At 43.9% G+C, this 26,977-nt stretch overlaps 1 protein-coding gene across 1 annotated transcript in view; it reads right to left on the minus strand.

The window, feature by feature from the left end:
- The window catches only part of CERKL (ceramide kinase like), a 321,952-nt gene extending 299,331 nt beyond the window's left edge, over positions 1–22,621 (minus strand). Inside the window, exon 1 of the mRNA XM_029605918.1 lies at positions 22,193–22,621. Coding sequence (XP_029461778.1) covers positions 22,193–22,484 — 292 coding nt within the window. The 5' untranslated portion in view covers positions 22,485–22,621. The remainder of the gene's footprint in view (positions 1–22,192) is intronic.
- Between the last annotated feature and the right edge of the window lie 4,356 nt (positions 22,622–26,977).

Raw genomic sequence — 26,977 nt, forward strand, 5'->3', positions numbered from 1 at the left:
CTTCCTCTGCTCATTCCTTGACTTGGCAACTTCCATGGTTAGTCAGGTCTGCTTGCTTCGGTGAGTTCTGGTGCTTTGGATCCTTGTTCCTGTTTCATCTTGGTGTTCCTGGTTCCTGACTTCGGATCGGCTAGCGGTGATTCCTGGTATTGACTTCGGATTGGCAAGCGGTGATTCTCTGGTGTGACACTTCGGTGTGTGACCTCAGACTGGTAAGCGACGACCCTCTGGCACTTGACCTTGGACTTCTTCTTGACCGTCGTCTCCAGGGGCCCGCCTAAGTCCCAGCGGCCCAGATCCCTACGGGCTCCTCCCAGGGGGACTGTGGGCTTCCAGGAGTGAAGCTCCAGTCAGCCCTTGCACCAAACTTCTTGACTTCTCAAAGGTCCACCTAAGTCCCAGCGGTCCAGGTCCCTATGGGCTCCTCCTAGGGGGACCGCGAACTTCCAGTGGTGAAGACACACTTCCTTACTTCGACATCACGACTCTTCGCCTGCCTCCACAGTCGCCTCTGTCTCCAGTGCCGAGGGTCAGCTGGTCACGTCTTCTGTTCCTGCCTCGCCACCCGACGGGAGAACCTACAGATCTTCCTCCTAAAGTATTCCATCCTCCCGTCGGCCCAAAGGTTCACAAGCCTGAGCATAACATTACCACCCTATTAATGGCTGCTTTATCAGGTTTGTAACACAGAATAGATCAGCAGACAAGAACCATAAAGGTCCATCTAGTCTGCTCAATTACCTGTTACAATACCATAGAGCACACTTAATTTCCAGCTTTCCCTTTAGTTCTTCAAAACTAAGGATCCAGTGTGCTTATCCTATACTTTCTTGAATTTGATTATGTTTTGGGCTCCACTAGCTCCACTGAGAGGCTTCTGCATGCATCCACCACCTGTCTTGTGAAGAAATATTTTCTAAAGTTACTCCTGAATTTTACCTTTTGCAACTTCATAGATTCTGCTTTCCCCCAAAAAATGACTATTTCCTGTACATTATTTATACCTTTGAGGTATCTTAATGTCACTATCATATTCTCTTTCTCTCTCCTCTCATCTATATATATTTAGGTCCTTTAGTCTCATTTCATTGGACTTCTAGTGTAGAATCTACAACATTTCAGTTGCTCTTCTCTAGACAATTAGTTGTTTGCCTGTAAATCTGTATCTTTTCATGGTTTGCCTTTCAATTTCCAGGCTGTTTGATACAGAGCCCTCCAGTCTGGGTAAAGTGCAGGACTTTGACTATGACCTTTTCTATTGGAACCACCAGTGGATCTGATACTGGTAAACCTTAGCAGTTCTAGAATCTAAGATCTCCTGGATCAAAATGTAGTCAGAAATATAATATGGCTAGCTTCTGATCATTGATCACCAGCAATAAGGAGTAACAGGTATAAATGCCATTCTGGGCAAATGTGTCCATAGCTACTGAATCAGAGTCCATGAACCTGCTGATGTATTCTACTTTTCTACTGAATCTTGAGGTCATTGGGACCTTGGCTGAAGAGCTTCACCAGTTGCATATGAGCTGAAAGATGGAATATATGTTAGCTCTTCTGACTGCAGAACATTTCAGCTCAGCCAAAACTGCTTGAGGGTTCAGCTTACAAACCACATTAACTAAACAAAGGAGTAGATCTTAAAACCTACGCGCCGGCGTAGATTTGTTCACGCAAACTGGCGCAAACAAATCTACGCCCGATTTAATAATATGTGCGCGCAGCCGTGCGCATGTTATAAAATCCAGGGTCGGCGCGCACAAGGGGTGCACAATTGTGCAACTTGCATGTGCCGAGCCGCGCAGCCTTCCTCCGTTCCCTCCAAGGCCGCTCCGAAATCAGAGCGGCCTCGGAGGGAACTTTCCTTCCGCCTCCCCCCACCTTCCCCTATCTAACCCTCCCCCCAGTCCTACCTAAATCCCCCCCCCCTACCTTTTGTTGTCAAAGTTACGACTCAGGAACACCCCCGGACCACCGCCCCGCCCCTGGCCCCACCCCCGGACCGCCCATTTTTGAAAGCCCCGGGATATACTCGCGTCCCGGGGCTTGCGTGCGCCACCGAGCCTATGCAAAATAGGCTCGGCGCGCAGGGGTAGGTTTTCGGGGGTTACGCGTGTATATTACGCATGTAACCCTTTGAAAAATTTACCCCAGAGTGCATAGGCACTTCTCTGTCTAAAAATGAACCTTGACAAAGTATATCATCATACTAGGATTGCACACCCTCCTTGCTTGTTTATATATATTATGCTCACTAGAGGTCAATATTCAAAGCCATTTGGAAGGATTACTCACAACTTGTGAGTTAATAGGGTGCCAGGGCAGCCCAAAACATTTTCAAGAAAGTATAGGATAAGTACACTGGATCCTTAGTTGTGAAGAACTAAAGGGAAAGCTGGAAATTAAGTGTGCTCTATGGTATTGTAACAGATAGGTAATTTAGCAGACTAGATGGTCCTTGTCTGCTGACATAGTGTTGCATCCGGTCGCAGAAGGCTGCGACCTTTGTTGCTCACCTCATTTTGCCCAGTTGTCTCGATTCTGGCTAAGATGGCCGCCTCTGCACGCCAACCTCCTTGGCATTCCCAGGACGGTGAGGGCAATCCCGGTCGCCATTTTGAACCCGGAGTGACCTAGGGCACGCGCGCGCATGCCTGCCTCCTTCTTGAGCATGTCATGGCGGGAACCTCAGGGGCATTCCCTCCGCATGACGTCACTGCCTACGTGTATTTAAGCTAACCGGACTTTCCTACCTACGAGTTAGCAAGGATTCCATCTTGCTATTCCTTTCGCTGAGACGCCTCGCATCGCTGTATCGGCATTCCTGGCTGAGTGACTCAGGTACCCGCTCCTCGGGGGCCTTGCTGCATTCAGGGCTATCTGCTCCTCGGGGAGCCCCTCCTGCCTGTCTCACCTTCTTCAGCTAAGTGAATTCTCCTGCATCAGATCTGCACTGCTGCTACCACAAACTTTCTTCTGTATTGCGAGTACAAGACCTACTCTTTGTTACTTCATCTATCCTGCTGTGTGGATCCTCAGGTTACCCCGCACTGCGGACCACTACCGGATTTATTTTGTCTTGTATCAGTTACTCACATCTGCCTCTGGCCTACCCTGCACAGCGGATCACTACCTGAGCTACCATGCACAAGGTTATCCAGAAGCAAGGATTCCCCAAGTTACCCCACTCTGTGGACCACTACCGGAGAATCCATTCCAGATCTTCTAAATCCCAGGACTGAGTTTACAAACCGCTTCTCAGGTTTCTCTTTGCTATATAATAAATATTCTCTGACTCCTGTGTCCATTACTACTGAGACCCCGCCTGTCATGGAGAGTCCCCTCAGGGGACTCTCCATGACAGGCGGGGTCTCAGTAGTAATGAGAGCGGACCCCACCCTCAGTAGTAAAGAGAGCTGACCCCACCCCTGTGGGTGGGGTCAGCTCTCTTCACGACCCAAGGGCCCACAAACCAAGTTAAAACATAACACATAGTCTGTGTTACAAACCTGATGAAAGCAGCCACTAATTATTAAAACATAATAACTCACAAGTTATCCATCTATATGGCAAGTTTTGTGATATTCAGCTACTTATCCATTTAAGCAGAGCTCCCTGAAGGGCATCAATAATCTCTCTACTTCTTAACAGTTCTGAAGACAAGACACTCCAATCCAATCCAGCAGGTTAAAGTCTCCAACAAACAACTCCTTCACCTTCTGGATGTCTTTGGCCAGATCTTAGTCCAGTTCCTTCATCTGAGACAGAGGTCTATACACCACAAGAGTATATAGAAGTGCCATCACGTCTTTTCTAAGATGCTCCATAACTCCTTCTCCTTTCCCTATGCCCCCTGCATTTCAGTTGCTCTGATATTATGTTTTACATAAAGATCTGATCTTGCCCTTTTTATGTCATTTCTATACATCTTAAACAGAGTACAGCTTGGTATGACAATTATCCCATTCATGAGATTCACTAAACCATGTTTCTGTAATAGTAACAATATCTAAATCTGCTTCAACCATTAGGGCTTGCAGATCTGGAACTTTATTGCACAAACTTACGAGAACTTGTACTTGTAAATTTCCAGCTATTTCTCCTTGACTTGCTGATCCTCCTAGTCTCCTCTTTAACCTTTTTCGGAACAGTAGACTGAGCTCATTTTGGGGGTTATTCATCAAATCATGTTAAAGCCTTATCGCAGGCGTTAAATTAATGCATTGCGAGATGCGCATGCAAATTTTTTAAAGTTTAGTCAAATGGGAGGTGTTTATGAAAATGAGGGGTGTTTAACATTGCACGTGATAGTGTAACACACGCCATCGCAGGATTTAATGCCAGGAAAAAAGGTGTAGATATTTCTGGCAATATGCCCGAAACAGGATTTGCGATGGGAGAAAGAGAGCGAGAGCGCGAACCTCTGGGGACACACACATATTAGTCAACTTTTTATACCACTGTAAGAGGGGCAGCTAGTAACCCAGGGTGAGGCTTTGGTGGTGGCCTAGGTTTTGGGAGGCAGTTTTACATGCACAGTCAGAGGTACAAACAGCACAGTAGACATCAGTGAAAATTTTACGTGATTTGGACTGATGAAAGGCATACAAAGATGAGATTTGTACAATGTACTCTCAACCTAGCTTGATTTACTCCGAGTTACTAATTGCCCTTCTTACAGTGGCATAAAATAGTTTACTTATATGACAGCCTTATAAAGAGCCTCTCTCTCTCCCCCCCCCTCCCCCCTCATTTTATAGCAAAATGATGAATCTAGCTCTTCTTTTGTTATTTTCCCCCACTGTTTCCATGTGTTTGTCAAGGGTGACATCCCAAATCCATCCACTTCCATGTGCCATCCCAATCCTCGGGTTTAAACGCATATCAATATATGATCTGAAGTTCTCATTTAGGACAGTTTTCCCTACTACAGAAAAATGTAGGCTATCTTTACGTTTCCATATATATTGAAAACCTTCTTTACACCAGGTTTTGAGAAATATATTGAAGTTGTCTCTAAAGCACAGCCTTTCCTCTCGATTTCCATGAACAGGTAATACCATGAACAGGATAACCCCATAGTTTTGGTGAAGGCATGATTTTCATCATTTATTTAATTCATAATGGTAGGAAGAGTTTAAAAAAACCCAAACATTTAGCTCCATATTTATTGGAAATTAGATAAAAATCAAATAAATATGATGGTTCTCCATGAATTCTGCTAGTTATAACTGTCACTTGAAATGTTTAAAAACATGATGTTCCTTAAAGGTTAGACATTTTAAAAGGGATACCAAGTCTTTCAGAAATGTAACTTTATCTGACAAAAGATGCCTGGTCAATCAATTGTAACAAGAAAGCAAATATGACTAGAAAATCAAAACAAGAATTGATCATAAAGATAAAACAACTGCAAAAGAATGTTTGTGGCATACCCAGCCATAGAACGGCTTCAAATTAACTATTGAGCTGAAATCCTTGGAATTAGTAAAAACTAATTAGCCAGCTTTTTCAGATTACGGTAAGTTTCACAAACTAAAAAAAATCAGATTCTCAATAAATTCTAATTTTTACCACCATCACAATGACCTAGTATAAAAATAATAATCTTTTATAAGATTAAAGTACAGTTAGTACACTAAACAGAGATATTGTTTAATAGTTATGTATTATTAAATTGTAATTCACCTAGCATGACAGTTATTATAGGTGAAAAATAAGTATTTTAAAATAAAATAAGTTACTGAAGTTACATTTTGTTACCTTGCAGCAACAATAATAAAATTATATCAATACTAATTAAAATGAGTATTTAAAAAAAAAGTTCAGAATTTATCATAAAAGATTTATACTTTTTTGATAACAAACCTGATAAATGAACCTTTTGATAGTTAATGTCAGTGGCACAAATATTAAATCAGAAAGAAGTTCATAGTAATACAATTAACTGAATCCCATTAGCAAATAATAAAAAGAACAACATCTAAAAGGAAACAGCAGATACCTCCACAAATCTAACAGATGTTTTTAGGGTCATCTGTGAAAAAACATAGGCATATGTGTAGGAAATCTGAAACTAGCACGGCATCAGTTACTGTCTCAAATAATAGCATTTCCTTATGGCAATATCTATATCAGAGGCACAATACATTCTGTTTTAACAGTATGTGCATGTGAAGAAAGAACCCATAGAAGAATTGCTGGTCAATGCTTTAAGATAAGAATTTATAACAGAAGTGGGGTTCTAGCAAGATTAAAGTACTGATGAGTAAGAAAATATAGCCATATGGAGGTCTTTGAGTGTTTTCAAAATGTTTTGATAAAAACATTTTCTTCGATAATCATATAGCATTATAACTAATACCGACAAATCAGCAAACACACTGGGCCAATGCAATGTCGGGTGCTGAGCTCAGTGTGCCGCTAAATGCATGGTTGGACGCACTACACATATGCACAATGCATCCAAAACGCATGCCCATACCAGCTTGTAGCTAATAGCGCTCATCACATGCAAATGTCATGTTGATGAAGCTATTAACTAGTACCCCAGATGTAAAAAAAATAAAAAAATAAAAAAATGTGCACACAACATGCACATTTTAATCCTCAAACATTAATGCCAGCTCAGAGATGGCATTAAGTTTTGAGGCACCCCAAGCCATGCTCAGAAAAGCAAAAAAAATACAGCTTTTCTGTGGTTCCTCCTACTTAATATCATTGCAATACTAAGCAGGAGGAACTACAGAAAGCAGCAACATGAAAAAAAAAAATTAAAGAAATCTTGACAGTAGTCAGGTTAGGAAAATGGAAACTCAATTTACAAGCATCCATTTTCCCAACCCATGGCTGTGCGCTTGGTTGCCATTGCGCACACATGGACACGCTGATTTTATAACATACACATGTGTGTCCCAATGGAGGGGAGGACTTCAAAAAAGCCCCAAGCTAACTTGCCTCCCTTTTACCCTATTAGCCTTAAAACCCCACTGACTAGCCTCTTTTTTGTTACCCGACTTACATGCCATCCATAGCAGAGGTTACGTGGTAGGGGACCCCAGCGTGCGCTTGTGTACGTAGCATACATATAGACTTCATGGTGCGGTCCTAGCCTGCTCATGTCCTTCCCATGCCCCGCTCAGACCACACCCACACTCCACCCCTTTACTCAGAAAACTTTTTTTAAGCAAGTAACCGGAGAAGCACGTGTACCCACACGGTTTTTAAAATCCACGCAGCGCGCACCAGGCCGAGTCACGCACATATCTCCTGGCTTTGGCGGGCGTATGGCTTTTAAAATCAACCAGATAAATAGGCTTTTCTTTCTATGCAAGGAAGTCCTTCTACACAGTTACCACATAATTCAATAAACTCTGACTCTCCTATGACAGATAGTTATCTTGACCTTGCATTGTTTTGCCATCTGTTTGACTTTGGCCAAATGTTCATGAGTGATTCTGGCATAAAGAGCTATTTATGCAAGAAAGCCAAGCAAGTTTCCATTCTGTTGGTCACTTATCAGATTTATTATCTTTTTTAAACCCTAAAACTCCTTAAGCAAGAGTTAAGAAAACTTCCAACAAAATTTCAAGATTTCTTTCCACTCATTATCCACCTCACAGTGATTGTTTTAATTCCTTTCACAGACAATTAGCAAGTTTTATGTTCTATGCTCTTTTCGTGTTCAGGATGTGGTTTATATGGCTTATATCATTTTTTCAGAATTGGTAAATATCCTTTACTGTTTGTTAGCAAGTTTCACTGTTATCTCGCTTCAGAAAATAAATGACATGGAAAATAAGTGCTTGGCTGGGAGGACTCCAAACAAAATATAAAGAACCACAAACTCACAGTCTGATCAAAATAAACCAAAAAACAACAAAGGACACTGTGTGCTATTTTTCTCTCAGTGCTGTGATAACCAACCAAAATTCAAAATTAGAAATTAATAAAGATGAAACCGCATCAGCAAGCCTGACAACGGCAGTCTGTCGACTTGCCGTCCGGACTACTCATCATTTGCGGTGTGATTTTGTAAGTCCAACAACTTTGTTTTAAATAATTCAAAATGACCATTCAAAAATCATATATGAAATTCATCTGTTCCCAAGAGTGTAATTACAAACTATAACCCGACAGCGGCCAGTGTTTCGCGACATCTCAGTCGCTTCTTCAGGAGTATATTTTCAGAACAGATGCTGTAATTCAAAACACAAAAAATGACAGTTATATCTTTTCACGAAGTGGATTGATACTTAAGTTTCGATGTAACAGCGAAACAAACCTTCATCCCGGACTATAGCGTCTCAAAAAATTCCACTCCAAACGGGACAGAGACCACCCTGAACTAGTTGGCCCTTTAAAAAGCCTGCCCTGCAGGTGATATCATTCAACCAGTTCAATATATGGAGGAGGGCATCTGGCACCTCCTTCGCACTATATATGAGGCATTTGAATCCTCGTCACGAATTTCAGCATCCGCCATAGTGGTGAGAAGAATGGCATGGCTCCACTCGAGTGCTATACATGAAGACGTACATATCAAATTAGCAAACCTACCTTGCAAAGGTGACAACCTATTTGGGGATAGGTTTCAAGAGACAGAGGCCAGTTTGAAGGAGCAAGCCATGGCAGTACAATCCTTGACACAATCGTCAACATATCCTCCACAATGAAGATACTTTGCTCTACTTCGTAAGCAACCGTACCAACGCAGGCCGTTCTGACAATACCCAGCGTATCGGCTCCACGCCTACAATCCGCCACAACAAAGTCAGCAACAACCGCTGCAAGAAAGAAGAGGCCGCCCGAGGGGACAACGCCCACAGAGCCAACAAACACCTTCTTCCACCAAAGTGCCATCATCCTTTTAATTGTACAACTACCACCACTGCAGCTACACCCACCAGGCAGAATATCATCCTGCCTCGGGGAATGGAAAGCCATAACCACCAATCGATGGGTTCTGGAAGTGGTAGAACGGGGATACCAGCTCCAGTTTTCAGCAAAACCTCTGCTGCCCCATTGACCAACCAGGGTAGCCAAAAGACATCAGCCCCAACTAGCAAAGGATATCATATCCCTTCAACAGCAACGGGCAATTCAACTAGTTCCATCACATGCCCAAAACAGGGGATTCTGTTCACCATATTTCCTAATTCCCAAGAAAACAGGAGGTCACAGACCAATTCTAGATCTCCAAGAGTTGAACAAACACCTACTCAAGGAAAAGTTCAAGATGGTGTCATTAAAGAATATCCTACCACTTCTTCAGCCCAACGACTGGATGTGCTCAATAGATCTGAAGGATGCATATACCCACATACCGATCAACTCCTCTTCATGGTGCTTCCTATCGTTTCAATTTCAGGACAAGCATTATCAATACAAGCTCTTGCTGTTTGGTCTTTCTGCGGCGCCCAGAGTCTTTATGAAATGCATGGCAGTGGTGGTGGCACATTTACGACAAGCGGGCTTTTGCATATTATCATACTTGAACGATTGGCTTCTGGTAGCCTCCAAAGTCGAGACACTTGGCAACCAGCTGCGACAAACAATTCAATGTTTAGACCGCTTGGGTATAGTGGTCAATTATCCGAAATCCATTCTCACTCCAACGCAGATTCTCCAATTCATAGGAGCTCGTTTGGATACCACGAAAACCAGGGCTTTCTTACCACATGACAGAGGCTTGGAGATGCGACGCCTGTTGCGTTCTCTCCGATTGACACCACATCCTACAGCGCATCAAGTACTCACAGTCCTGGGGCATATGGCAGAGGCCATCTACACCAGGTTGCACATGCGCCGGCTACAATGGGGGCTGAAGAGACAGTGGAAACAGCACTCACAACCTCTAAAAACCAAAGTTGCCCTGACCCTAGAAATTACAAGAGATATAGATTGGTGGCTCAGGAAAAGGACACTGATCAAAGGAGCCTTGTTCAGTCCACCACAATACGATACAGTCCTGACCACAGACGCCTCTCGCAAGGGCTGGGGGGTACACCTGGACCATTTACAAATACAAGGACAATGGTCCACCCAGGAATAGAATTTTCAAATCAATCTGTTGGAACTCAGGGCAATCAGAAATGCACTACGAACATTCCTGCCCAAACTTCAAGGTGGTCGAGTCATGATATGTATGGACAATCAGGTAGCAATATTCTACATAAAGAAGCAAGGCGGGTCGGATGGATATCTGGTAGACATGGCTGGTGACGTTTGAGGGGAGTCCGGGTCAACAGTGAACAGAGGCCCCCATGGAAGAGGTACATGCTCTTTAGGTTGAGGTGAGGGGTCCCTTGGTGACCATGTCTCTGTATCCTCTGGGGAGGAGGGTGCTGTAAGGTGTTGCGATTCGTGATCACTTCCCGTTGGTGAGGGAGGCAAAATAAAAGTAGATTGCATGGATTCAAAGAAGCCAGAGAGAGCTGAAGATAACTGGGTAAAAGCCTGTTGTGTCTTGAGGCGGCATATGAGTTTTAGTATGCCTTTTTGAACCCAGAGGTGGCAAAGCTGCTCATAGGATATCAGTGTTTGGAGCCCCAGGGTGTTGCTTCTTTGGTTGCAAGTCTTGGGTTATTTTCCTCTTTTTCTACAATGGTTCCTGCATTCCGTTGTCTAATTCCCTGTGTCTGGAATTCGACGAGAGGTCTGAAAATATTTGTAATGATGATGAAGAAGAAGAAGGTGAGGTAACTTGCACATATTCTTCCTCTGAGTGTAGGGGAAAACGTGGTGTTTGATTTCCCAGCGGTGATAGGGAGTGCTCAGAGAGAGACGTGGGCTGGAAATTCTCCTTCATACTCGGCTCGCACCCCCCTGAGATGGATGACATGTCTTTCCTTTTGACTTTTGTTGTTTTTTACTGGAGTGCTTGGATGTACTCAGCTTCTGAGTCGAGTGGAATTCCCCTCGTGAGGATTGCGCCGCTTTTTTTTTTGTCTGCGGGCCCATCATTTGTGCTTCCTGTGTGTCTGGCGTCGAGAATGGCTGCAAATGCATCGAAGTTTTCTCCACGTGCCTCGATCTCGGCGTCACATGCGCCGATCCTGGCACCGCGTGCGTCGATCCAGACAGTCCATGCATCGATCCAGACGCTCCGTGTTTTGATGTCGACATTCCTCGCGTCAGTTTCGATCCATGCTTCGGGTTTGAAGCGCGAGGAGTCGCTACCTGCTTCAACGCCGGCGGGGGGAGACTGAGCGGCATGCATCAAGATTCCCATGACCGATCGAGGCACGGACGATGCTCTATCTCGGTGACTTGCCGTTTTTGAGGCCTGGGAATGCCAAGCCCTCCGAGGCTCCTTGATTCCATGGTGTCCTCCAATCCTGGAGGTCTGAGGCTCAACTGACGCTGCCCTTCTTACCTTTGGGGCCTGTTCTTTTGTCGGGCCTGGAGATAAATGGGCCTCCGATGGAGGGGCATAAGAACCCCCCACCGCCAGTTTTAGTTGGTAATTTTCTGAGCTCTCGACGACATCCGGCCGCAGTGTGTTCATGATCGGGGCCTAAACACCGATAACATCAATCAAGTCCATCGGTGACGGACATGATCTTACCATATGTACAGTGTTTAAACCCTGAGGGCCTCGGATCTAACTTTTTTGACATCTTGTTTTCTGTGCTGAGGAGAACAAAGCTCCGCATGCGATCCCACGAGCGGGAAAAACAGACCAAGGAGAATCTGTTTTTCTGTGCGGGAAGGCACGCACAGCCGCACAGAGCAAAGCTCTGAAATCTACTATGGAAGCTCCGCCTCCTGGGCCCTGATGGACAGTTCCCATGACAGCATGGCTAATTCAGCCCTGCTATCAATGGGAAAAGGGCTTAGAAGATCAAGAAGAGGAAAGAGAAAAAAGACACATGGACCACCCCAATTAGAAAAATAAAATGCCCAAAGGTTAAAAATAAATAAAAAAAAAATATATATATATATATATATATTCAGTGATCGAAATAAGTCAGCTTTGGAAATATATACCTATATCTTATGTATTTCTCTTTCTCTCTCCAGTGCTGCACTCCATATAGAGTCTGGCATGGATTTTCCAGTTCATTTTAATCTGCATATTTCTGTTTTTAATTTATAGTCTCTTATTCCTTATTTGGTGAGGGTTGGTCTGTGTTCTGCGTATGTGATCATGGTGAGGGATTCTGCTAGCATGTTTTTTTGTAGGGATCTATAGTAGTTTGGCTTGGTTTTTTTTCCAGTAAGAGATGTTAGTGTTCTAGGGCCTGGTGTAATATTTCCATTGCTGCATGATTTCTTGAAATTTGTGCTGTTTTGGTATAGCAAGTTTGCTACATTGGTTCTGCGTGACTTTTTGCAAAGTTTTGTGTTACTGGCAGTAGAGGAATTTTGTGTCACTATTACTAAAGTGGCACCAGAATTTGAATATATTATTTTTGTATGGCCAGTTATAAGAGGAAATATCCTAGCACTGCTTTGCACCAGTTGTTGGGGGGAATTTCTTGCAAAACGTGTATTGAAAAACTGGAGGGGGGTTTATATTTTGTATTGACTTCAGACTTCCCTTCCATACAGAATCAATAATTTTTGGTAGTTTTATTATAAAGTTTTATTATTAAGTTTCTTTATTATACAGAAAGCCCTTTAAGATTTTTCTTTAAAAAGAAGCATGCTCAGCAATTTTTAAGAATCAGGGTAACCCAATCATATTGATTTTAACAGAAATTAGACTGAAAACTCTTTTACATAGTAAAAAAAAAATTCCACCAATCTTTCTTCAGTTTATTTATTTTCAGGAAATAGAAACATAGAAATGACGGCAGAAGACCACCAAAACGGCCCATCCAGTCTGCCCAGCAAGCTTACACACTTTTTTTCTCTCACATACTTATCTGTTTCTCTTGGCTCTTAGTAACCTTTTTTATTCTATTTCCCTTCCACCCCCGTCATTAATGTAGAGAGCAGTGTTGGAACAGCATCTAAGTGAAATAGCTTAATTAGTTAGGGGTATTAACCACTGCAGTAAGCAAGCTACACCCATGCTTATCTGTTTATCCAGACTATGTAATTCAGTCCTTGTTGGTTGTTGCCTGAATATAGATCCACATTTCTTCATTCCCCCCTACTGTTGAAGCAGAGAGCCATGCTAGCTATGCGTGAAGTGTCAAACTTTCTCCCCTGCCGTTGAAGCAAAAATCCTCTCAAAAACTGCTAAGGTACTAGGAGAGGTGATATCACATTTTGCTAACTGCATTCACAAGTTTAGTCACAAGAAATACATCTACTCTCTGTAGAATAAATTGTTATTCTTCTCTTTGCATTCTTAAGTATCAATGCACAAAGCTGTAAATCTCGAGATGTGCCCTAATCTACCAGTGCCAGTTAACGGATCTTTGACAGTTTATTTTCATACATACTTTTCAAACAATTCTCTAATGTCCCAGCAAGTAAATACAGATGTGCACAAAACAACTCTATTAAAAAAAACAAAAAAAAAATACCACATGACTTGTTATAGCAGAAGTTGACAACCATAAAACATGTTGTAAGGGAATTATTTTCACAAGATTTTGTTTTATTTTAACCATGATTTAAGAACATAAGAACATAAGAAAATGCCATACTGGGTCAGACCAAGGGTCCATCAAGCCCAGCATCCTGTTTCCAACAGTGGCCAATCCAGGCCATAAGAACCTGGCAAGTACCCAAAAACTAAGTCTATTCCATGTAACCATTGCTAATGGCAGTGGCTATTCTCTAAGTGAACTTAATAGCAGGTAATGGACTTCTCCTCCAAGAACTTATCCAATCCTTTTTTAAACACAGCTATACTAACTGCACGAACCACATTCTCTGGCAACAAATTCCAGAGTTTAATTGTGCGTTGAGTAAAAAAGAACTTTCTCCGATTAGTTTTAAATGTGCCCCATGCTAACTTCATGGAGTGTCCCCTAGTCTTTCTACTATCCGAAAGAGTAAATAACCGATTCACATCTACCCGTTCTAGACCTCTCATGATTTTAAACACCTCTATCATATCCCCCCTCAGTCGTCTCTTCTCCAAGCTGAAAAGTCCTAACCTCTTTAGTCTTTCCTCATAGGGGAGTTGTTCCATTCCCCTTATCATTTTGGTAGCCCTTCTCTGTACCTTCTCCATCGCAATTATATCTTTTTTGAGATGCGGCGACCAGAATTGTACACAGTATTCAAGGTGCGGTCTCACCATGGAGCGATACAGAGGCATTATGACATTTTCCGTTTTATTCATTATTCCTTTTCTAATAATTCCCAACATTCTGTTTGCTTTTTTGACTGCCGCAGCACACACTGCGGCAGTTATCAACAGATTTGTTATCAACAGAAGTAATTCAAGAAACACTGCAGGCTTCTTGGAATGCCAAGAATTAAAAACATGTACCATTTAAGATTTTTAAATAGAAATATAATAAATAAGTATTGTACAGTGACTTCTGTTTTGAAAATGTTTACATCTTAGAAAAATGTGTGAAAGTCAAAAAACATTACAGCATTTGTAATAAAATGTTTGCCTACTACTTCTTTACTATCATAATGTAGAATTAGTTTCTACATGTTACTCTACACTTTGTGCTGCAATTGTGTGCCATTTGCAAGATATGATACCAATGAATTAAGATCTTTTCTCTAAATTTTCCATTTCCTGTCCACTAAATAGAAGGATCCAAAACAAGGGAGTTGGGAACACCAAGTACTTAACTAGAAGCTCCACACAAAGCTAATGGAGCCTAATTTCCAGGATGCACACACATGCCTGTGTGCATCCAGAAAAAAAAAACAAAAAAAAAACTTTCCTCTTATTGCCCCACCAAGCATCTCCTGATGATTTGATTTTGGAAAGGATGCAAATGCAAAAGACATACTGTAATTCCATTTCGGGAAAAAAAGACTTCCCTCTCCTCTTCCTCTCCCCCAAATGAAACCCTCTCATGCTCATTACAGATGCCCTAGCATGTCCTTAGGTTGTGTGATTGTGCTCATATATATGTGTAGAATAAACATAGATGTGGATTGAAAAAAAAAAATCTTGTATTAATCCTCATTGGCTACCTGTCATATCCTGAAAATCTGGTGTGGATTGGATGAAAATACAAAAAGTTATTAGATGATGTAATTGCACAAGTGTATTTATCAAATACTAGCCATAAAAATACCCCTTTCATGATCCTCATAGACCCCCCCCCTGACATGTTCAAATAATTTAATGCAAATCAGATCTAAAACTAAAAAGATATTAGATAGCATAACTATAGGTGTATACTTGTGGAATATGTGAATCAAAAAAAAAAAAAAAAAATGTATCCCTTGCAGAATCATCAGGTAATTTCTGCCATGTCCTGATAATCCTGGGGTGGATTGGATAGAAAACTAAAAGGTTATTAGGTGTTGTAATTCCTCTCATATTGTCCTGGCATACATGGATCCCCCTAAAAATACATCAGTCTTGACCCTCGAGCCCCATCTTCTGAACTAATCTGTGCAGTCCCCACCACTGCGCTAATAGTTTAATGGGGCTGGTAGGCAGCAAAACTAGGACTAGGTCACCTGGATGCTGTTCCCTCCAACATGCCTTCCAATCAAGGTAGCATGCTTGACATTCCTGGGCCTGCTGCAGGTTTTCACATGCAAACCAGACCACCATTTGAAGATTGTGGCAGACTTACAAGAAGTAGACTATGACACTCATCTGGTCTGGTTCTTCTCTTCTCTATCGCTCCTAGACCACATCTTGTATCCCATAGGACCAGTGGCTGAGGCTTGCAAACTTTCCCTTATCACAAACAAGATGAGTTTGAATGTATGGGATCTGTTTACTTTTTGGGTACTTGCCAAGTACTTGTATCCTAGCTTGGCCACTGATGGAAACAGGATGCTGAGATTGATGGAACCTCTGTCTGATCCAGTATGGCAACTTCTTATGTATCCTAATTAAGATCCTGCAACTCTCCAATAAAAGAGAGCAGAGCACAGCATGTACGGGAACAGAATATGGGAAGCGAGGGCTGGGAGGGTGAGGGGGACAAGGCCAAGGGGTAGTTCTAGAGTTAGGACCTACTAGTTGACGAGGTAGAAAAGAGGAAAGGGGCAGGGTAGTAATACTAGAGGTTAGGAGGAGTTAAGGAGGAAGGGGCAGGATTCAGGCATGGATTGGTAGCCCTGCTCCTGATCCTCCCTTTTGCTCCAGCCATCCCTGCTCTACGTTGGTTCTGCTCCCAGCTCCAGCGCGAGTCCAAGTGTACGGATGACAATGCCCACCGGCTAGCTCGAATGGTAGCCCCAGCACCATTTGCCATGTGCATCCATAAAAGTGACTAGGCACTTAGGGAAAAGGCGGTCTATCAGCCGGTTAGGAGGGAGGGACTCCTGCCGCATTGGTTCCCTCTTTTCTGTAAACACGATCAGCACACAGAACTTCCACAGGTAAGAAATTATTAATAAAAAAAAAGGGGGGGGGGGGGGAATGGTTTGCCAAATGGCATTTCATTAGCTGGCAAATGAGGTTCATTACCGGGGAGGGGGGGGGCCATGGCATAGGATGCTACCCAGCACAGTTAGCTGACTCTGCGTGGAGATTGGTATTTGACAGATATGGCCCCTCCAATGCATTGCTGGTTGGCAAGTCAAGCAGTTGCCTTTCTCAGCAGCACCTTTCTATTTCAACGGTGGAAAGTGGGCACAACGTAACTACGATTGATCCTCAGCTTCAACAGCAGGAGATTGTTAAGTCAAGGTGGATGCTACTGCTTTCTATACCTACCGTATAAACAGCACAACAGCAAGCATATGTATTAATGATGGCTTATGTAATTACATTGCAGTTTGCTCTGTGCTGGGTCTCGTAAGAGTTTGTTCAAAGTTACTTGCTGTTACATTCAGGTCAATCCAGTAACAAGTGGTAGGAAGAGCTGCGTTAGTGCCCGGCGCACCCGCGGTTGCCGCACGCACAGTCCATCTCACCTACCGCTCGATCCTGTATGTAAATAGCTTGCAAATGCAAGCTGCGTCTAAGAAGCGTCCGTGAAGCGTTAGGCCCGCGCAATCCATTTTACTGTATAGAGCGCTATACAGCGCCTATACAGTAACCTGGGTGCACGGGCCTAACGCTTCACGGACACGCTGGTGAGGCAGGCATCGCATAGCCCAGGGGTGGGGTGGGAGGAATAGCAGTGTTGAACTCCGACGAAGCAAGGCCACCACGAGAGCCCTTTCCCGTGGCGGTGAAGAGGAAAACCCGACCCCGACCAAGCAAGGCCACCAGGGAGCCTATCCCTGTGGCGGCGAAGAGGAAACCAGACCCCGACAGAGGCCACCACAGGAGCCCATTCCCGTGGCGGCGAAAAAAGAAGGCCCGCTGGAGTACAGCCGCAGCAGAACTGGAGCCCATCCCGGCATTGAAGGAAGAAGAAGTTTTTGGTGAGAGCTGGTATGTCTGTATGTGAATGAGTGCCTGGGTGAGAGCTGGTGTGAATGGGTGCGAAAGCATTTGTGTGTGATTGAGAGCTTCTATATAAAGAGAACATGAGTGTGACAGAGAGAGACTGGTCAGGAAGATTACTAGTGTGCGTATGTGAGAGAGAGACTGGTCAGGAAGATGACTGGTGTGAGAGAGACCGACACTGGTCGTGGGGTCTAATTGGGGGTGTGCGTGTTTGTGTGTGAGTGACTGGTTGTGGGTGCTAAGGAAGAGGACTGTGAGGACAGAGCTTCAGCAGCCCTTGCCGCTTCTGGTGAGTGCTATTGGCCTGGAAGGGAAAGGAGTAGGAGAGTTACTGGAGAGGGTAAGTAAAGGTGGCTTTTTACATTTATTTTTCTTGATTGACTGCCATTTTAATTATTGGGTATTATGCGATGTCTGCTGTTTTGAAATAGTTTATTGATATTTGGACTTTTTAATCATTTTTATGAGTTTTTAATTGTTGGATATTATTCTGTTCAGCAGCTGTTTTGAAACATTTTTAGTATAGCTTTACAATTATTTCTGTGTGTGGGTCTATAGCAGCCTGGCTTATTATGTTTTCCCAATAGGAAATGTATTGGTGTTTAGGACCTGGTTTAATAGTTGTATTTCTTAGTTAGGGTTGTTACTGTTTGAGTGTGTTCCATAATACAGGTGTAACTTTGTGTGGGTTAGTGTGCATTATTGTAAATTCTGAGAGTCTGTTAGGTGCTATATTTCTCTTTCCATTTCTCTAGGTTCGCACTGCATGCAGAGTGGCTTTTTTGGTTTTCCATTCCAGTTTCTGTCTCCATATTTATAATTTGTAGTTTTTTCTGTATTTGGTGAAGGGTGTGAGACAGAGATGAGGTATTTTACTAGCATGTAGGCAGTTGTATCAATCTTATTTGTTGTGTTTTCTCAATAGGATATGCATTAGTGGTAAATTACTGTTTTTTCATAAGGAAGGCTATTGTGCCTGGTAGTAAAAGGAGTTTGTTTTGCTTTTACTGAGATGTCATCAGAACCAGAATATCTTTTTAGTATGGCGAGTTGTACAGGGTAATGCCCTAGATCTGCTCTGCACTCATTGCTGGGGTTTGAGGGGATTCCTGTGGATGCAGAGTGCATGTTTACATTTAGCCCCGTGATGGTCACATGTTCAGTGTGTCACGCATGTGAGAACCATCTGTCAGGTGTGTCCCGGCCAAAAAAAGGTTGAGAACCACTGCCTTAGAGGCACATCTTCAAAATAACTACATATTTTTTATTTATGTATTTAACATTACCCACATTATCTTTCCATTCTAAGCAGGGAACAAACAACATTCATAAAAACCTCACAGGTATACATATATACTTCACTAGTCTTATACACTAACATTGTTCTATCTTGTCATAAGACCATGTTATAATGCCTATTCAAGATCAGTTTTCTTATCAATGTAGAGTCAATTCCTGAATGCCTGAGTGAACATTAATGGAGGTTGAGGGAACAGAGTCATTGGAAATGCCCATGCTCAGCTCTTCATTGATTGATGGAGAGCATGCTATTTCAACTGGCCCGGCTGGTTCAATTAATCGAGTTGGGAACGGAGGTGAAAGATTACCTGCAGTGAATACTTCAACTATTGGATTACCAGTATGTTTGGGAAAAACCTTAGGTAGTCACTTTAGATTCTTTGTGGGACTTGATGTCTTCCCTGGGGAAAGCATTTTCAGACTGTTTGCTGAAGATTAATTCGCTATCACAGCAAGTGGATACTATTGTTAAACATAATGATGTTAATAGACAGGAAATTTCTGACAAATTCAAGAACTTGGAAGAAGGAATACAACATGTTAAAAACGTTCAGTCTACGATTATTCAAGACTGCTCTGTTTTAAATAGGAAAGTGGAATTTATTGAAAAAACTTTAAGGCATTTGAATTTGCGAGTACTAAATTTTCCCAGAGTTACCAATAGAAGAGATTTCCTTGAAGTTTTGGAATTTACAAATGAATCGGCCTCTCCCCTGGATAAGGTGTATTTTTTACTATCTCACACGTGCTCGAGCTCAAATTCCTCCTGTAATGTAGATCATTTATCTGAATATTTAGAGTCATCTAATTTTGAAATAACTGAAAGAGACACCTTGTTGATATTTTTATTTACTGAAAAAGATCTTAGCATTGCTATGAAAAATTATTTTAAAAAATCAAATGCATTAATCATGGGGCAAAAAATCACGATATTTCCTGGTTTAACGAAAACATATCAGGAGAGAAGGAAGGGATTCCTGACCTTGCACCAGGATACTCTGGCTATTGGAGCAACCGTATTCCTAAGATTTCCATGTAAATGTATTGTTAAGTATAATAGAGATAATTATATATTCTTTGCACCAGAACAGCTTTATAGATTCTAAGAAGACCTTGATTCAAGCCAGTAACATCTAAGTTTTATCATCCAATATTAAAATGCGTATGCCTTGTAAGTTATGCTATTGCTATTTTCTGTTTCTGTGATTTTCTCCTAATTTTGCTGATCTCCTCCCCCAATTTATGGTTGTCTAATGGGTATTGGTTGTTGCTATAATGTGAATTTCCTTTCTAATGATTTTTCTTTTTGTCAATGCCATGTTTCTTCACAAAGTGGATACTTTATTTCAGGTCTATCCTGTAAAGTGCGGCCGCGTTTACCCTGCTCCTAAGCCGCGTTTTACTCACTTTCCGGCCGCGTTATCCCTTCCTGCGATCCCGAATCCACTTTAACCTACTCCTACCGCGTCCTAAAATCCCTGGCCAACCCCTTCCGCACGCGGCATGGATATTGCATGCAAACGAGCGAATTAGCTATTCCCTAGCATCCCGTAACCCGCGCCCCGACTATCGCTATCTTTCCGTGCCATTTTGTCGCGCGTTTAACCTGCTAACTTACCGCCTACCCTGACCCTGTGGTAGAGGCAGGGGTAAGGGTAGGTGGCAAGCTTTCCCCCAGCCCCCGCTCACCTGCCCCGGCCGCGATTATGGGTGCCAGTCTCTGGGGCAGCCCCAGTCCTCTCCCTCCTCCCAAAGCAAAAAAAAGCGAAAAAACCAAAAGCAAAAAGTAAGTCGCTTCGTCGCTGTCACTTCTCCCCTCCTCCCGGAGCAGGGCGCGAAAAGCAGCCTTGCTCCGGGAGGAGGGGAGAAGTGACAGCGGCGAAGCGCGAAAAAACCCAAAAGCAAAAGCAAAAAGTAAGTCGCTTCGCCGCTGTCACTTCTCCCCTCCTCCCGGAGCAGGGCGCGAAAAGCAGCCTTGCTCCGGGAGGAGGGGAGAACTGACAGCGGCGAAGCGCGAAAAAACCCAAAAGCAAAAGCAAAAAGTAAGTCGCTTCGCCGCTTCACGGCAAAGCGACTTACTTTTGCATCCCCGATCGGACTTCTCCTGCCTAAACTTACTTTTTTTGCAGCCGTCCGGTCCATCTGAAGAAGGTATCTTCCCCTCCCCGGGGAAGATGGATGCCAGCACGGGGGAAAGTGACCCCTGTGCATTCAATTGGCTGCTGAAGACGTGACGTCACGACGTTTGGCGTCACGGCATGTGACGTCACGTCTTGAGCAGCCAATTGAATGCACAGGGGCCGCTTTCCCCCGTGCTGGCATCCATCTTCCCCCGGGAGGCAGGGGAGCCACGATACCTTCTTCAGATGGCCGGACGGCTGCAAAATAAGTAAGTCCGATCGGGGATGCAAAAGTAAGTTGCTTCGCCGCTTCTCCCCTCCTCCCGGAGCAGGGCGCGAAAAGCAGCCTTGCTCCGGGAGGAGGGAAGAAGCGAAGCGACTTACTTTTTGCTTTTGGTTTTTTCGCTTTTTTTTTTTTTTTGCTTCGCCGCTGTCAGGTTCTCCCCTCCTCCCGGAGCAAGGCTGCTTTTCGCACCCTGCTTCGGGAGGAGGGGAGGGGGGATTGGCAGTCCCGACTTCCTGGTATCTGTCATTTCAAATGACATTTGAAATGACAGATACCAGCGTGGCGTGAAGCGTTAGGCCCGCGCACCCAGGATACTGTATAGGCGCTATCCAGTAAAATGGGTTGCGCGGTTCCTAAGGCTTCACGGGCCCTTCTTAGACGCGGTTTACATTTACATAAAATTAGTGTTCAGGATCGAGCGGTAGGTGTGCTGCACTGTGCGTGCGGCAACCGCGGGTGCCACAGGCACTAACGCAGCTCTTCCTACCGCTCGGTACTGGATAGACCTGTTTGAAAGTTGTAAAATTAATAAATAAATTTAAAAAAAATGGGAGAAAAGCCTTAATAAATCTGGCCTATACTGCACCAATAATCAGTACATATCATTTTCTAACAAGTTTGTTTCCTAACCTGAAGGATATTAAAACCAGCACTAGTTAGCTAGATTCCTGAAGTATCAACGTAAGTTTCTTCGCTCTGTCTTGCTCCTGATTTTATTGCTAGCTCTCCGCATTTTTTTTTATAGAATGTACTCCGCTTTGAACAAGTTGTCATAATAAAATTGAATAAATAAATGTTTCTCGTCTTGCACTTTTTTTAAAAAGAAAAGGCATGGACTTTTAACCACAGCTCCGCCCCCTATTTTATCCCCCCCCCCCATCTTCTGAGTGCTTTGCAGGTACCTTGATCCGTGCTGGTGGGAGGAGAAAACAAGCAGGAGGCGTTTTTCCAGCTAGAGCGCTTACACGTCCCGTAGGGAATACAAGGCAGAATACAAGAAAAGGGGATTTAAGTGCTTTACTTGTTACTCACCTCCGGGGGTCTCCGGCTGGATGGGGCTCCAGGAGAGTTTCCTGGCGGTTAACAGCACGTCGCAGCTCCTCTTGCCGATGGCAAAAATCCCCCGCAGGAGGATGGGCTCGGCTACAGAGTTTTCCGGCCGCAGCCCGTCGCCTCCAGCTCCGTTTGGGCCCCTGAGCCGCGGCGTCTCCTCAGCTGCTCTCCTCTTCGCATCCGGGCTTCGGGATTTCTCAAACTCCAGCTGCAGTTTGCCTTGGTCGCTCCAGGCGTTCACTCTGCTGGCGCGGGAAAGAACCCCCTCCATATTGACCGCAGCCTCTTAACTTAAGTAGGGGAAACACTTGCGGTTCGGTACGGGCCGGCGGCCTCGGCTGCCTGGGTAACGGGGGCACGCGCTCACTTCAAGGCCTCAGCTGCCAGGGTAACAGGGGCACGTGCGCACCGCGACTGCTGCTGGGACGCTGAGCGCGCGGACCAGGTAGTCACGCGAACACCAGATTAACCTGAGTGTACGACAGTGATAGGGTGGGCTCCAGTCCGTTGTCAATGATTTTATTATAAGGATCAAAATCCCTAACCCGCTGCAGAGTCAAAACTAAAAAACAAAACGTTTAGTTTCTGAGAAAAAGTACTCCTACAGCAATATAGTATTCACCGACTTAACCCCTTTGCATAGGAAAGATTATCATTATCGTTTATATCGTGCCTTTCCAGCTGGAGAGATCCCATCTGTTACAAGTATTATAGTCTGGTGGCAGAGAATTTCCTGCCTGTTAAATAGTACAAGTAATATGATGACTTTTGATACATTTGTCAAGAGGGGCCATATCTATGAGAAAGGATGGAGAAGAGTGGCAGGGGATGTAAAAGTGCAGAGCCAGAGAGGTGACATCTAGTTATATAATAGGTTTATCCCTCCAGATGGTGTCTGTAGGCAAGCAGTGAGGTGTGCATATGCACTCTGCCACCCACTGAGGAGTGAAGGCACATATTCTCTGAGCTACATGCATAGCTTGGAATGTATGTGCCTACTTGCCATGCTAGGCACTTAGCTCAGAGTATAGGCACATACATTCAAATGTATGTGAAATTCACATATGCACATAAATTCTGACGTTAACCCGCTGTGAGATCAATGGACATGGGGGCTGTGGGCAGGGCCATAGGAAATCAGAGAGCTGTGATGCTAGATGGAGTCAAAATGACAGGTAGCCTGGAAAAGAACACCGTGGAATCAAAGAGAAACAAATGGACGGGTGGGCATTGCTCAGGTGGGAGGTGAATGGGATGGGGTTAAGAGTGCTGAGTTGGAGCTGGGAGTTGAGTGAGATGGCAAATATCTGAATATCTTGGATGGAGTTGAGGGGAGGGGAGACTGCACTGGGGTGAGGGTGAAGAATATGCTGGGCTTGAGCTGAAGGGAAGATTGGAATGTGCTGGGAGGGAGGAAGAAAGTTCTGGGGTCAGGCTGGGGTGAGGGAGCAAGAATGTGCTGGTCATGCTGGGGAATGGAGGAAGAGAGTTCTGGGAGGGAGATCAGAATGTGCTGGGAAAGAGGAATGAGTGGAGGCCTCCAAGAATTTCACAGAGTATGCTGTAGTTTCTTAAATATATTTCCTATTATGGTGGTGTGCTAGGTTTGTGTTTAGTGGTCTAACTAAAACAAAACCTCATTTACGTTTAGTATGACCATGATAGGGGCAAAGGTATGGCACTGGCCAGTCAGCACCATTTTGAAAATGGTGGCCACAGTCCCTGAACTTTAGAGAGTGCCCTGGGCCCCATTGGATCACCATGGCTAGCTAGGTAAGGGCTGGAATGATTGGGGATAAGCTAGGGTAGGGGAGAGGAGAGGTTTGCATTTGGGGGGGGGCTTTTAAAAAGACAGAGTTGTTTGGGTGAGAGGGGATAGGGCCTGCACCCAGAAAAGCCAAACCTTTAAAGCTTTAAAAAACATTATTATTATTATTTTGGCCATCTCAAAGGCCAGGAGAGGATGTAGGGACAGGGCTCTCTCAAGACCCTCAGGGTTTTTGGAATACATGAGAAGAAATTCTTTGGGATGCTCAGGCCCTTTAAACCAGTGCTTCTCAGCCCAGTCCTTGGGGCACGCCTAGCCAGTCAAGTTTTCAGGATATCCACGATGAAGATGCATGAGATAGATCTGCATACAATGGAAGCAGTGCATGCAAATCTATCTCATGCATATTCATTGTGGATATCTTGAAAAACTGGCTGGTTAGGTGTGCCCCAAGGATTGGGTTGAGAAGCACTATTTTAAATGATGGTAGCTCCAGACCAGAGCTTCTCAAACTTGTCCTGGGGACCTCACAACCAGTCAGGTTTTCAGGGTATCCTCAAAGAATATGCTTGAGATGAATTTGCATATACTAAGTCCATGTTATGCAAATTTGGCTTACATATTCATTGTGGATATCGTGGAAACACAGATGGCTGTGGGATCCCCAGGACAGATTTGGGAAGCCCTCGTGTGTAGTTCAGGTGGTGCTAGCAAGCCACTGTAATATTGCTCGCAGTGGTTTACCACCAGGGAATTTACAGTGGGATTCACTAAACTGTGGGACCCCTAATTTGTCCCTGAAGTAGTGGAGAGTGAAGTGACTTATCCAAGGTCACAAGGTGTATCAATGAGAGAAGTGGGATTTGAATCCTGGCTTCCTTGTTTCTCAGCCCCCCTTCTAAACCACTAAGCTACTCCTCCATCCAAATGACTTTGACTGACCACAGTTGGGGACAGGATGCTGGGCTCGATGGACCATTGATCTGTCTCAGCATAGCACTTCTTATATTCTTATGCCTTGGTCCAGTGTTGCCAGATATGAACTAAATTTAAAGCCCAAAGTCACTTCAAAACTAGACAATGTATTTACCTAGAAAACAATATGTTGATTCTCACTGGGAAGTTAAGTGCTATGGATACTGGTCCCTGCTTTAAGTTCCTAAACAATGGCATTAATAAGAAGGAGAGAGGACTGGGGATCAGGGGAAGAGATGGAGAGAGGTCCAGGAATGGACCAAGGAGAAGACGATCATGGATTTGGGAGGGAGAAAATGGAGGGAGAGAGAGGAAGAATGTATTTATTTATGTATTTGTTTTCATATTTATCAAATGCCTCTCCCAAAGGGCTACAAAGGAAAGGGAGAGGAGGTTACAGCATCTGGGTCATGGGGGTTTGTGGGGAGGGGAGGGGAGAAGAAGGTTCCAGGATCCTGGAGGTAGAATCCATAATCAAGGAAGGGAAGCTCCAGATTGGGGAGGGGGATATTCTTTCCCTGTTTCTGTCCTGCTTTCCCTTGCTTCCTCACTCCTTTATTAATCTCCTCTCACCCATCGGTTCCACATTTCTCTTTCTCTCATACATACAAGTCCCACATTCCCACGCTGTGCCTCTCCCCTTCCTCATCTCCCCCCAGTGACCCTCTAGCTCATTTGCCTCTCACTGTCTTTGATTCATCTGGGCTGACAGGAGAAGGAGAGTAGCAATGCCTCTTTTTTTTTTTTTTCCTTTCGAATCACTTCAAAATTTTTTGAATTGGAAAGTTTCAGGGTTGAGGCACATGGAAGCATGAAGAAGCCCTTCTGAACGTGCTGTGGCTTCTCTCACCTCCGGGGGCGCATTGGTCCTTCGGAGCTGTGTGAGCCAGTGAGCAGCAGGAAGCAGGAAATGCTGCTCAGAAGCACTCCCTTCTTCCACAGTCACTTCCCACACTTGTTTGCCACATGGACCAGCATTAGCTGTTTCAGTCACAATTCAGTTATCACTCAGAAAAACCATGGCTGGAAACAATAAACTCACCATTACATTTTCAAACCAACTTAGTTTGTTGGTGTAACGCCCCAGTGCCTGATTCCCTTGCGGGGCTGTTCCTGTGTCTGGCACCAACCTAGTGGGAGCCCCCTTCAGGCAGACTCTGTCTTCTTGGCACCTGGTGCCTCCTCCTGGAGAAAAAGATGTTAGTGAGTAGGATTTCCCTTCCTTCATCCCAGGAAACCCCCCAAAACAGATGGGATTGTAAACAGGGCTAGCAATATTTACAAATATGTACAAGTATTATTAGACTATACAACTATATACATTTCTACAAGATATCAAACAGCTTATTTATTTACTTGTGGGTTTTAATCTCAGACTACACAACTATACCAACATGGAAATGTGAACAACCAATAAGGTTATCAAATTTGCAGATGACACTAAATTATTCAAAGTTGTTAAATCACAAGAGGATTGTGAGAAAATGTAAGAGGACCTTGCAAAACTGGGAGACTGGGCAGTGGGCATGCAAATGGCAAATGAAATTTAATATGGGCAAGTGCAAAGTGATGCACATAGGGAAGAGTAATCCAAATTATAGCTGCACAATGCAAGATTCTACATTACAAGTCACCATTCAGTAAAAGGATCTAGGAATCATCATTGATAATACATTGAAATCTTCTGCTTAGTGTGAATCAACAGTAAAGAAAGCAAATAGAATGCTAGGAATTATTAGGAAAGGAATGGAGAATAAAACAGAAATATCATAATGTCTCTATATTGCTCCATGGTGTGACCAAATCTTGAGTATGCTGCCATTGGCTGGCATGGACAGAGGGAAAACCATCCGGAGAATGCCACAAGACAGCAGGTCAGGGCTAGGACCGGTCTTCCACCTAGCAGCCTCCTCCCCTGCAAGTTGAGTCCTTGGGATCTGGGGGCAGATATGGCTTTGTGGCAGCACTCGTGCAACTTGGTGAGTGCTGGGAAGCACCGGAGCTGATACAGGTGCAGAGTG

This window comes from Rhinatrema bivittatum, chromosome 6 (assembly GCF_901001135.1).
Source record: "Rhinatrema bivittatum chromosome 6, aRhiBiv1.1, whole genome shotgun sequence".
NCBI lineage: Eukaryota > Metazoa > Chordata > Amphibia > Gymnophiona > Rhinatrematidae > Rhinatrema > Rhinatrema bivittatum.